We start from the raw sequence: 12122 nt of genomic DNA, 5'->3' as shown, positions 1-12122 counted from the left end.
CAAACCTCTTCCCAGGATTTTTCTTCAGATTTTCTGATTGTCCCAGGAGGACCAACCGTTCTGCCCCTACTCTTATTTTTTTACCACTCTATGTTTGCCCTGTGGTGCTATTTATTATCTCATTTGTGGGGGAAATCTGGAGAGTTTGGAATTTTCTGACCTACTCCACCATCTTCCCAGAATCCTCTTAACATAACTTTGAAAGAACTTGAGAACATTGAATTAATTCAATTATAAATCATGATTCCAAAGGAACAAAGATAAAACATGCTACTTACCTCATGACAGAGCTCTGATGGACTCAAGCTGCAGAATGAGACAAGTTTTTAGATAAAGTTAATGTGGGAATTTGTTTTGCTTAACTCTTAGTATTTGTTATAAGTGCTTTGTTTTTCCATTTTTTTCCCCCAATTCAGGGGTAGATGGGAGGGAGGAGCTAGTAATAGGGTGACCAAAACAACTTTTAAAAGAAAGAAAAAGATGAGTAATTGAAGCATTTTTTTTAATGCACAGAATAGAACTGGCCAGAAAGAATCAAAGAGGGCTGCTTTGAAAGTTTCATGTTGAATTGATTTTATATATATTTTTTTTTTAAAAAGCAAGCTAGGCATAATAGAGATATGCAGTTTAATGTACAATCCTCTTTTTCTGTTCTATATGTAGAAATGCTTGTTTTATTTGGTGTTAAACTCAGAATTTAAAATTAAAAAAAAACAACCAGGGAGCTATTACATCTTACTGTCTTTCCTCTTTTTATCTGCAGAAAGTTCTTCTTCCAGTGCTTCCTACACCAGGCTTCTTGCATCTTCAAGATCATGGTTACCCAGTAACAGCCTTAACACCATTAAAGTATGTAAAGTCCCCTAGAAAATCTTTAGGACCTTGTCACTGAGAAATCCAATACAGCAGGAGTGGCATTTACTGTTAATCTGGTCAGGAACCATGACAGCAGGCCCTGTTGTATACCTGAAAATTCACTATATGTGACTTAAGCTTTTTTTAATCTAACACTAGAGTCTTGAGAATTGACAATCTCATTTGTAGGCCTTCCCTCTAATTGATCTTTGACTTGTTAATACATTTATTCTCAACATTCAAAATTCTCCAGTAATACTGGCATGTTTGGATATTTCCTTATTAACTGCTAACATATTTCTCCTTATTAACTAGTAAGTGGCAATATCTCTATCATTAATCATATTTGCTCAGAGCTACCACCCAGTTTATTTGTATTTTTACTTTTAAATTCTATTAAAATAAATTAAAATTATTCAACTAAAGTTAAGTTTATTAAGACAACTAATAAAACTAAGGTTTTTTTTTTATCACTTTTAAAACTGGTGAAATTTCTTACCCTGATCCCCTAGGACTGAATAAATATTAAATTTACTGGCCATAAAAATGGCAAAACATATTGACATTATTGACAAAAATATAAATAAATATTTACAGGGTTTTAGCTGTGAGAACCATCACAGAGTGACTTCCAACCATAACTGTAACTACAGATGACCTCACCTAATTTTTGAAAACATAATTTTAACATTCATTTCAATCAAGGTGCCAAGCAAAGTAAATTCATCTCATGAATTCCCTTCATCCTCTTTCACAAGATGATTAAAATTAAAACATTTCCATCAGGAAAGAAAGCTCCTTCATCTCCTTTCTCTGTCATCTATAGTTGCTCTCAAGCCACAATTCTTCACTATCTTTTTCCAGAATCATTTCACATAAAATTCTCTATGATGTTTCTTCATAAAATAAGTTGACAGTTTCCCCATGAAAGAAGTTTTTCATCTTTTTTTCTTGTCTTCTCCACAGTTTTACTCAAACCACCGGGCAGCTAGGTGGCACAGTGGATAGTTCTGGCCTTGGAGTCAGGAGGACCTGAGTTCAAATCTAGCCTCAGACACATGACACTTACTAGCTGTGTGATCCTGGGCAAGTCATTTAACCCTGACTGCCTCACCAAAAAGCAAAAAAAAAAGGGGGGGGAAGGGGAAAAGCCACCTCTGTTGACTCTTCATTTTCAGTTTCTCAAAAACTTCCAAATTCTAAATAGTCCATTTGGCTTTTAAAGTTACAGTAACAGTAACTATAAAATCCATAGGAAAGGCTATTGAAATAGACATCACATTTAAAAGTCAATGAAAACATGTTAAGTATTTACCCAATTTTCCAGTCACCATAAGATATTAAAAACCCAGCACACAAGCACTTGGGGCTCCTCAGACTTGATGAACTTCTCCCCTGCTGTGCAAGTCAATAATCCCTTCTAACCAGGCACACCCCCTTGGGGAGCTGAAACAACTCTATATGCTTGCTGAGGAATCTTTCCATGCTGCTGAGTAAAATTCTTCTGTTAAACCTTGTGTGCTCTGTAACTGTCTCATTTTGTTTTAATCTGGAGCCTAAACCATGAGGCCAGACTGAGTCAGACCTGACCCCAAACAGACCGCCTATGTGCTGAGTGGAGGCAGTTGGAAAAGAGATGAGAGGGCCTCAAGATTTTCTGCAATAAAGCTGACCTTTCCTTCTATAAATCTTTTGTTCAATTGTTTCTTTCATGTTCAACTTTTCATGACCTCATTTGGGGGGTTTCTTGGCAAAGATACTGGAGTGGTTTTCCATTTCCTTCTCCGGCTCATTTTACAGATGAGGAAACTGAAGTAAACAGGGTTAAGTGACCTGCCCATGGTCACACAGCTAGTGAATGTCTGAGGCCAGATTTGAACTCAGAAAGACGAGTCTTCCTGACTTGAGGCCCAGCACTCTATCCACTATACCACCTAGCTGCCCCTATATATCTTACCTTCCACAATTATTTTTTACACTAGAAACAATCCCTCATTTTCTGCCCTGTCCTACACTTTACTTTTTCCTAATTTCAGACAGTAGGGCTTATTTGCTAGAATGTGATCACTTCTAAAGGAAGGAAACTAAAAGGAAGTATCTATTATCTCTTTTCTTCTCAACTTCTTTTCCCCTCTGGAAAAGGAATGGTCTGGGTGATAAGGAGCTATCTCTCAGAATAACTCCATTAGAGTTTTTGTTCTTTCAAGCTAAACAACTTAGCCAGGCCCAGCTTTATTCCTTCAAGCCAATCTACAAAAAAGATAGAATAAAAATTAAAATGGTAATTTTTTAATCCAGATAAATCAATTAATGACTTTCAAATCTGTCCCCTGTTAGTATCCTGAAAACCCAGAGATAGCCTAATTTCCCGTATACAAATATTTGCATACAATGATAGAAATAAAGAATTCAATCTCACATAGTTCAACCTTTATTAGAACAGCCTGAATCTATTCAAAGTGCCAAGTCTCTCTAAAATTTACTATCCCACATGAACTATTTCCTTGTCAGCAATACCAACATCACCATAATTGGCTCTCATTCAATGTTAGAGACCTCAGAACTCGTCTAGTCTAAATTCCCCATTTTTCAAATGACAAACTGAAGCCCAGAAAAGGAAACCAAAATGCATGGTTTTCATCTAAGCCCTTCACCAGGGCTGTCCAATCCTTCTAGTAACTGCAATACTAAGTCAAGGATCTGGTCAAGATGGCTTCTTTGACATTATATACCTGTTACAGAAAGGGAAAAAAGTCAAGAGGTCTGGGTTCTATTCCAGACCTAGAGAATATCCACAAGCAAGTCAAAACCTCTCCAAACTTCAGTGTCTTTATCTCTAAAATGGGCATGATGCTTTTAGTAACTTCTTAACAGGGTGAAGGGTAAGCTGCTTTGCTCAAATTTACAGACTGCTTTATTTTACATTTTCATTTTTCAGCACCTACCACTGTGCCTTGTAAAGAGTAGGCATGTAATGTCTCTCGAAATTAAAACTGAATTATCTGATCCAGTCTTACAATTTCTGTCCAAGCTTTATCTACTGCCTACCCTAACTCCCTGCCACCTTTCTTCTATGTCCATTCCTTCTTTACTCTATTTGTGAAGTAGTTTAATCACTGCTCATCTCCAAGCCTCCTCAGAGGACAGGAGAACATGGACAAAGCAGAGAAGGTAGGAAATAGTTATAGAGTAGCAAACTTTCAAATTCAAATTGATTTCAACAAGGTTTTACCAGCCCTTACTAACAGGTGAGCTAAAATTAATGTGGCGCCTCAGAGAGGAGCCAGAGATAGGTAATACTAGTGTTAGATCTAATAGAAAGCAGCTGTAGTACATAAGATTTGAAGTCAGAACTCCTACCATTTACCTGCTACATAACCTCTGAATCGCAGCTCCTTCATCCACAAAATGGGGATAATACTTCTTTCCTTATGAAGTTGGGTGTGTGAGGAAAATGCCTTCTCTCCCACAAAGGGCTATATGAATGTGAATGGTGATGATAATTCGAAGAAGATTAGAGATATTATTTCAGTGGTGGAAACTCCCACTCTGAAAACTACCTGCACTAATCAATACAAATCAGCAACTCATCTATAATCTGGTCTTAAAAATTTGTACTCTGAGGGCAGCAAGGGGACACAGTGGATAGAGCACTGGCCAGGAGGATCTGAGTTCAAATGTGGCCTCAGACACATAACACTCACTAGCTATGTGACTCTGGGCAAGTCACTTAACCCCAACTGCCTCACCACAAAAAAAAAAAATTGGACTCTGAGAGTACCTCCCCTCTGAGATAATTTACAATGTATATGTCTTGTATGTGACTCCCTCATTAGAGGGAGCCTTGGAGGGCAGGGAGCATGCTTTTTCATTTTTCTGTATCCCCAGAACTTAGCACTGTGCCTAGAAAATCGCAACTTAATAAACGCTTGTTGACAAATAGCTAGTATAATAATTTAAGGTTTTCAAAGCACTTTGAATATATTAAATCGTTTGATCCTCACAACAGCCCTATGAGGTAGGTGCTTTTATTATTCGCATTTTACATATGAGGAGACTGTGGCTACAAAACATTAAATGACCATGGTCACAAGAACTTATGTGTCAAGAGGCAGAAATTTAACTATGATCTTCCTAATTCCAAGACTGACCCTTTTATATACTATAGTCAGACCTTCAATAAACAAACATTTAAACACCCACTATGTGCCAGGCACCGTACTAAACACTGAGGAAACAAAGAGAAAAAAAGGCCCTGACCTCAAGGAGCTCACAGTCTAATGTGGGAGACTGTTGAAGAAAATCAACAGGAGGACGAAATGAGGAAGGAGTGCATTCCAGACATGGGGGGACAGTGAAAATTCATGGAATCAAGAGGAGAGTTTTTGTTCAAGGAACAACAGGAAGGTCAGTGTCACTGTGCTGTCTCTCATGAGACTCCAGGAGCTCACTCTCACTTCCATCAAACTCCTCTGTTTGTCTTATAAAGCCCTTTACAATCTTATCTTTTAAGGTTTACTGCACACTTCTCTCCTTCACATATTCTGTATTCCTATCAAACTGGCTTGCTTGCTATTCCTTTACAGCCCATTTCCTGGGCTCATGCTTCTGCACAGACTGTCCCTGACCCCTGAACGCTCTGCCTCCTCACCTCACTCAGCCTTGTAGAATCCCTGCCGCCCCTGGGGAGCTAGGTGGCAAAGTAGACAGACTTGTGGTCTTAAGAGTCACAAAGACCTAAATCCAAACCCAACCTCAGACACTTACTTGTGTGTGGCAAGTAAATCGATAAATCTCTTTACGCCTCAATTTCATTTATAAAATGAGGATAATACCACCTACTGCCTCCAGGGTTGTTTCAAGGGTCAAATAAGATAGCACATATAAAGTGCTTCACAAACCTCAAAGTACTATGTAAGTGCTAGCTATGAGTTCTCTTTAAAGCTCAAGTGCTCTCTCCTACAAAAAGCCTAGAAATTACTCTGGATAAATTTTTTATCTAATTTTCCATGTATACTTTGGTGTCGCCCCCACCCCACATTTTCCTCCCATCTCATTCTGGAAGGCACTGAATTTTGTTTTTCTATCTCCAGAGCCTAGCACAGTCCCAGCACACAGTATCATCATTGCTAGCATTTACATATTGATTTAAAATCTGCAAAGCACTTTATGATTATTATCTCATTTGATCCTCACAACAATCCCAGAAGGTACGTGCTATTATCCCCATTTACAGATAAGGAAACTGAGGCAAAGAGCATTGTCCAGTCACACAAATAAGTATATGTCTGAGGCCAGATGTAAACTGAACTGAATCAGGGTTATTATGTAAAGGGCTTTGTAAACCATAAAGAGATACATAAATGTGAACTATTACAAGCAACATATATTAAAAGCTATTAAAAACCCTTCAGGTTAGAAGAAGCTATTGCTTCCAATAATCACTCTATTGGTGCTTCTGAAAAGATCAATATAAATCTAATAATTCTTTCTACACCAAATCAAATAAAGGATGTTTTTATGGCTCTGCTAAAGGTGATCTCACTTGAAAGCAAATCTAATGTATGAAAATTTGGACTTCTTTTGTTTTGTAAAGTTCAAAATCAAACCTTAAGATAAAGGTTTCACTTGTAGTATGCTTTCAGCAAAAACTGTAATGCATTAAAATGGCTGTATGCAGAAATCTGACCTACCCAAGGCCTTTCAGGAATATCTATTTTCTATAGTAGTAGTTAACAGTAATAATGCCTATATTTGCTAAGCGTAAAACCATAAAAGATTGATTCACAATCAGGCCACTTCTGTTGGGCCAGAATTTCTTAATCTGAAGACCATGATTTTGCTTTGATAGCTTTATTTTAATATAATTGGTTTCCTTGGTAATCCTAAATAAACATTATTCTGAGGAAGCCTCTCTAGACTTCCCTAGTCTGCCCAAGGAGTCCAGGGCACAAAAAAGGTGACCCCCCCCCACTGCCTTAGGCTACCAAGCTCCAGTTTCCTCTCTGGACAATGGGCAAAGCATCATCTTCCATGACCTTCTGGGCTAGGGTAAGCCATGGTTGTGACTCCAGCACCTAGGGTCCCTAACTCATACAATTCCAGATGCAGCTAGGTGACTCAGCAGACAGAGTGCCTGACCTGGAATCAGGAAGACCAGAGCGCAAATTCCACCTCTAACAATGACTGTGTCCCTAGGCAAGCTTTTAATCCCACTCAGCCTCAGTTTCTTCATCTGTAAAATGGAGTGGTGGCAACAATAGCACCTACCTCGGAGGACTGTTGTGAGGCTCTAATGAGATAACATATTGTAAAGCATTTTGTAAACCTTAAAGTGTTATGTAAATGCCAACTATTGGTATTATTATTATCATAATAGGAATAGGGCAGAAGTGTCACAGGTCCGAGAAAGCAGCTCTTCCCTACTTCCCCTCCCCCACCGTTTCACATCCACTAAAGAGAGATGTAGAAGTAACAGGCATTTTGGGTCTGACCACATTCACCTGTAGGTCACCCAAACTCTCAAGGTCACAGAGTGAAAAGTGAGCCAACAACAACCTTTCAGGAACTCTCACAGCCCACTTTCCTACCAGTCAGGAACTCTGTCTTAAACACCAGCACAATGGAGAACATACAAAGCAACTCTGGCAATTTCAAGTCTTACTGAGCCACGTCAATCTTCTCCCCGTTCCCTGACCAGACTCCATCTAATGCAATTGAACAGGAACACTGGCCACCCCCAGGGCTGGAAAATAAGCTAAAAACAACCTCCTTCTGCTTTCCCCAGTTCAACCTTACTGTGCTTAATTAAAAGGCAGCCAAACTTAATCTTATTTCGTGAGATGAGACAAAGCATATGCTATACCTGCAGGCAGCAGGTGGAGGGAAATTGAAGGCAGGAAAGCAAATGGCCAGGCTTAGTAAAAAGCCCTCAAGGATGTATCCTTCTCTTTGCAGAAGGCCCTTCTTATTAATGGCAAGGATTAAATTGGATTGAAACAGATATGATAGAGATGCAATCAGCTCTTCTGAAAAAGAACAAGCCTAATGCAGTAGAATGGACACTAAATTCTGAGTCAGAAAAAATTAGGACTGATACTGGCTGAACTGAGTTAGGAAATTCAATGACAACCTCAGTTTCCTCATCTGTAAAATAGGAAATCTGTAAAGCAGGATAGTAACACTTGCACTATGTGCCTCAGAGGGATGTGAAGATGCTACATAACATTATATATGCATATATATGCTACATAATATATTATAAAATATGATGTAAGCCATTACAATTATTCAGAGAAAAGGAGGCTCCTTGAAAACATGTCAGCAGAAAATCATAGATAAAGGTCCCAGATTGCTTTGAAAGAGAAGGCAAAGCAGAGGATTTGGCTCTCAGATACTGAGCTCCTGAGAAGGAATAGGCTCAGTGCACCATTTTCTAAGATGTTAAGGACATCGAAAATTAAAATATAGACTCAAACCAATAAAACAGAAATTCTCTGAGGCAGATTTTGCTTCTTCGTCTTTGTGCCACAAGCACTTAGCACACACACAGCGTTTAAGAGATGTCTGAATTGAACTGGACAGCACAGTTAGCATACTTAAGTCTGCCCATCACCTCTCATCCCGGACACCCACTGACAAAAAGTAGAATGAGGCAAGTGATATAATGGAAAGAAACCTGGGACTTGTAATCTAGAGAGACTGGATTAGAGCCTCATAACCCACCTCTGGCACTTATTCTAATTGTGCTGACTGAATAGGAAAAGAGATATAAGGCTGGAAGGAACCTCAAAGGCTATCCAATCCAACCTCCTTATTTTGCAGTTGAAGAAGTCAAGGAAGGTTAAGTGATTTGGCCAAGGTTACAAAGACAATTGTCAGAGGCAGAAATCAAACCTATGTCCTCAGATCCTAGGTTACTCAGTAGTATTCTACTTTACTTCTCTGCCTTATAGTGTGACCATGGACAAATCATTTAACTACTCTGTGCCTCAGTTTCTCCTTCTAGAAAACTATGAAGACAATATCTAAGCACTAACCTCACAGGTTTTTTGGGAGGAGAAAAGAAGATAGGCATGCAAAACGCTCTGCACTGATCCCACTGCTGTCCCCTGAATTATTTTAGTCCATCTTTTAGACATTCCATCTTTGGAATCCAAGCATATTCACTAGCTGGCCCCCACACCTGGAATGCTCTCCCTCAACTGACTTCCTTGGCTTCCTACAAGTCCCAGCTCAAACCTCACCTTCTAATGAAGACTTTCCCAATCCTTCTTAATGCTACTGCCTTCTTTCTATTGATTATTTCCAATTTATTCAATATACAGTCTGCACGTAGCTGTTTGTAGGTTGTCTCGTCCATTAGACTGTGAGCTCTTGGAGGGCAAGGACTGTCTTTCATCTTTTATCCTCAGCACTCACACTGTGACTGACACACAGTGCGTAACTAATGCTTACTGACTGACTCCATAAAAATACCAGCTCTTTTTATTGGAGGATCTGATTTCTGCAACCTGTTGACTTACAGAACTTCCAAAGTGCGGTGTGTTCTGGGAACATCTCTGGGAAGCATGTTCCCAGGGAAGAGGTGCGGCCGAAAATAACAAGGCGACTCCACCTTGCAGCAGCAGGTGCCTCTTCCTCAACATAATCCCAGGTGATGGGGAGGGAAGGCGTTTTAAACAACAGGAAACGGAGGCCCTGGCCGCCCAGGACTGCACGGGGGCTCCGGGGAGCGTGGGAAGCCACTCACTCCTCGGACCCCGTGCAACGTATTCCCTCGAGGCTGCCGAGCCCGAGTCATCCCCGACCGAGCTCTGGAGTGGGAAGGGCGCGCCGGCCACGTCAGGGCCGCTCCCCTCTACCCCCCGCCGCCGTCCCCGGGCACCGGGGCACTGCCCGCTCCGCTCCGCGCCCTGCCCCGGGCTCGCGCCACCTACCTGAGCCCGCGCAGCCCCGGCGAGGGAGGGTGGGAAGCGGACACTGAGCCCGGACGCACGGTGGGCCGGCAGCGCCCGCGGAACACCGGCGGGACAGTCCAATGCGCACGCCGCCGCTCCGCGAGCTTCTCCTCCCGCTTCCTCGTCAGCGCTGAAGCTGCTCTGCCGGCTGCGCGAGCCGCCCAGCCTCTTATGCGAGTGCGCGCGCGCGCGCTAGCGGCGCCGTGGCGTTGCCCCGGCAACTGGAGCCGGAGCAACGCCGCTCTGGGAAGGTGGCTGGGAGAGGCCGGAAGGGAAGGTGGAAGGGGGCGGAGTTCTCCTCCTCCTTCTCACACCCCCGCCTCCTCCTCTCTGCCCTTTGGCCATTTCTGGAGCTAGGGCCCGCGGCTTAGGCACTGCCAGGAGACGGAGGACCCGACCATCCATCTCCGAGATCCCAAGAGCCATTATCATCATCATTATCAATATTATTATTATTATTATCACTGTCGTCATTATCATAGATAATAATAATATAAGAATTTATATGCTGTTTTACAAATAGTTTATCTTCGCAACCCTGAGAAGTGAGACCACATTATTATCCCTATTTTACAGATGAGGAAACTGAGGCAGGCAACGATTAAATGACTGGTCTAGGGTCACACAACTAGTGAGTGTCTTAGACCGGGTTTGTATTAGGGACTTCCCGGCTTTAGCCATTTTACCCGGACTGCTTTCTTTTAACACCTGCCTACCACGTGCAAACTTAGAGGCATGCAAAGATGTATTAGAACAATATCTCTGGCCTCAAGTGGCCTTACAATCTAGTTGGGGTGCGGGACCCTGGTCTCCTTCTCCCCTACCCCTCAAGCCTCACCATTTGTCTTCCTCTGCCTCTTGATTCCCTTCTTCTCACTCCCTTTCCCCTTGGGTCCTTGGGGCCTCAACTCACTGAACAAGGGCTGTGGCACAGGATGCATTTCAGGGACTATAGTCACAGCAACTATGACAGCCACCAGTCACTCTTGATCTAGCAGTTTCAGAAACCTAATTTCTTAGGCCTGTGTTTCCTGGTTTGGCATCCACTTCTGTGCTCTTATCCAGTCTGTATTCCCGTGACCCTGGGCAGCATCTGCTGAGGCTTTCCTTCAACTGTTGTTATTAATAATTTAAGACTGTTCCTGTGTGTGTGGACCCATATTCACTAGTGCTCCAAAAAGATGGAAGCCCTGAATGGCTCACCAATTCCATTCTTTTGTGGGGAGGAGGGAGTGGTAGAGACAAATATCTAGAGCAGCAGGGGAAAGGAGGACAGAAACAGAGCCCTCTCCCAGTCCCCACAGTGCTAAATAAAAGAATGGGGGTGAAGGAGAGTGAAGGTGATGTTGAGAAGGATGAAGCTGTTGGAAAGTCTTAGTTTAGATTTGAGAGGAGACCAGTAAACAGATCTGGATGTGTGGAGTGGTTGAAGGGAATAAGCTGAGAGTGAGGATAGGTACAATCAATCTTCACCTTGCATAGTTCTCTTCTATTCCTTTTCTTTCCATTTCTCTATTTCCTCTTTGCACTTAGGGATTATCTTCCCTTTCCCTCTATATTTTCCCTCTCCCCTACATTCCCTTTCTGTCTTCTCCCACCTCCCTTTTCCTTCCATTACTCTGTTCTCTTCCTGGACCTCTTCTTTCCCACTCTCAGATAGCCAGGGGCAGCCAGGGGAGTACTGATAAATGTTTAATAACCAGCTGCATAGAGGGAGGGAAAAGTATATAGAACACACCTTTAAGCTTGATCTGCATTATTCATATTTTCTGTATGACTTCCTTAAGTCTAGACAATTGACAAAATAATAAATCAAACCTTGATTTGTGGCATTTTCTGATTTCCAGACTATCATACAGAAATTTTAACAATGAGCTCTCCAAGAACTGGGTTGAACTAGCTTCAACACACACCTCTGGTACAATTCTTTTTTTTTAAAGTTATTATTTATTTATTTTTTGCAATTTTTTTCATTTTTAAATTTTAAGTTCCAAATTCTCTCCCTCCCTTCTACCCTGTCCCCCACCCACTGAGAAGGCAAGCAATATGATATCAATTATACATATGAAATCATGCAAAACATATTTCCATATTAGTCATACAGCAAAAAAAAAAAAGCAAAAAAGCTTAAGTGAGAAAATTATACTTCAATTGGTACTCAGAGTTCATCAGTTCTCTCTCTGTGGGTGGATAGCAATGTTTCATCACGAGTTCTTTGGATTTATCTTGGATCATTGTATTAATCAGAATAGCCAAGTCTTTCACAGTTGATCATCATTTCAACACTGCTGTTACTGTGCACAATGG

General features: G+C 41.4%; 1 protein-coding gene across 2 annotated transcripts in view; it reads right to left on the bottom strand.

Annotated features, from left to right (window-relative positions):
- CYB561 (cytochrome b561) overlaps window positions 1-9976 on the bottom strand; it is a 32048-nt gene extending 22072 nt beyond the window's left edge. Inside the window, exons 1-2 of one of the 2 annotated variants that reach the window (XM_020997571.2) lie at window positions 9795-9976; window positions 279-306 (exon numbers count right to left, since the gene is read on the bottom strand). In XM_020997571.2, coding sequence (XP_020853230.1) covers window positions 279-283 — 5 coding nt within the window. In that variant the 5' untranslated portion in view covers window positions 284-306; window positions 9795-9976. The remainder of the gene's footprint in view (window positions 1-278; window positions 307-9794) is intronic. The other variant, XM_020997572.2, reaches the window with a different exon arrangement.
- Window positions 9977-12122: the final 2146 nt, after the last annotated feature.

The sequence above is a fragment of the Phascolarctos cinereus genome, unplaced genomic scaffold (genome assembly GCF_003287225.1).
Source record: "Phascolarctos cinereus isolate Bilbo 61053 unplaced genomic scaffold, phaCin_HiC Scaffold_5;HRSCAF=322, whole genome shotgun sequence".
Lineage (NCBI taxonomy): Eukaryota > Metazoa > Chordata > Mammalia > Diprotodontia > Phascolarctidae > Phascolarctos > Phascolarctos cinereus.
The sequence above is the reverse complement of the archived record's forward strand: the minus strand, read 5'-3'. Positions and strand labels throughout refer to the sequence as shown.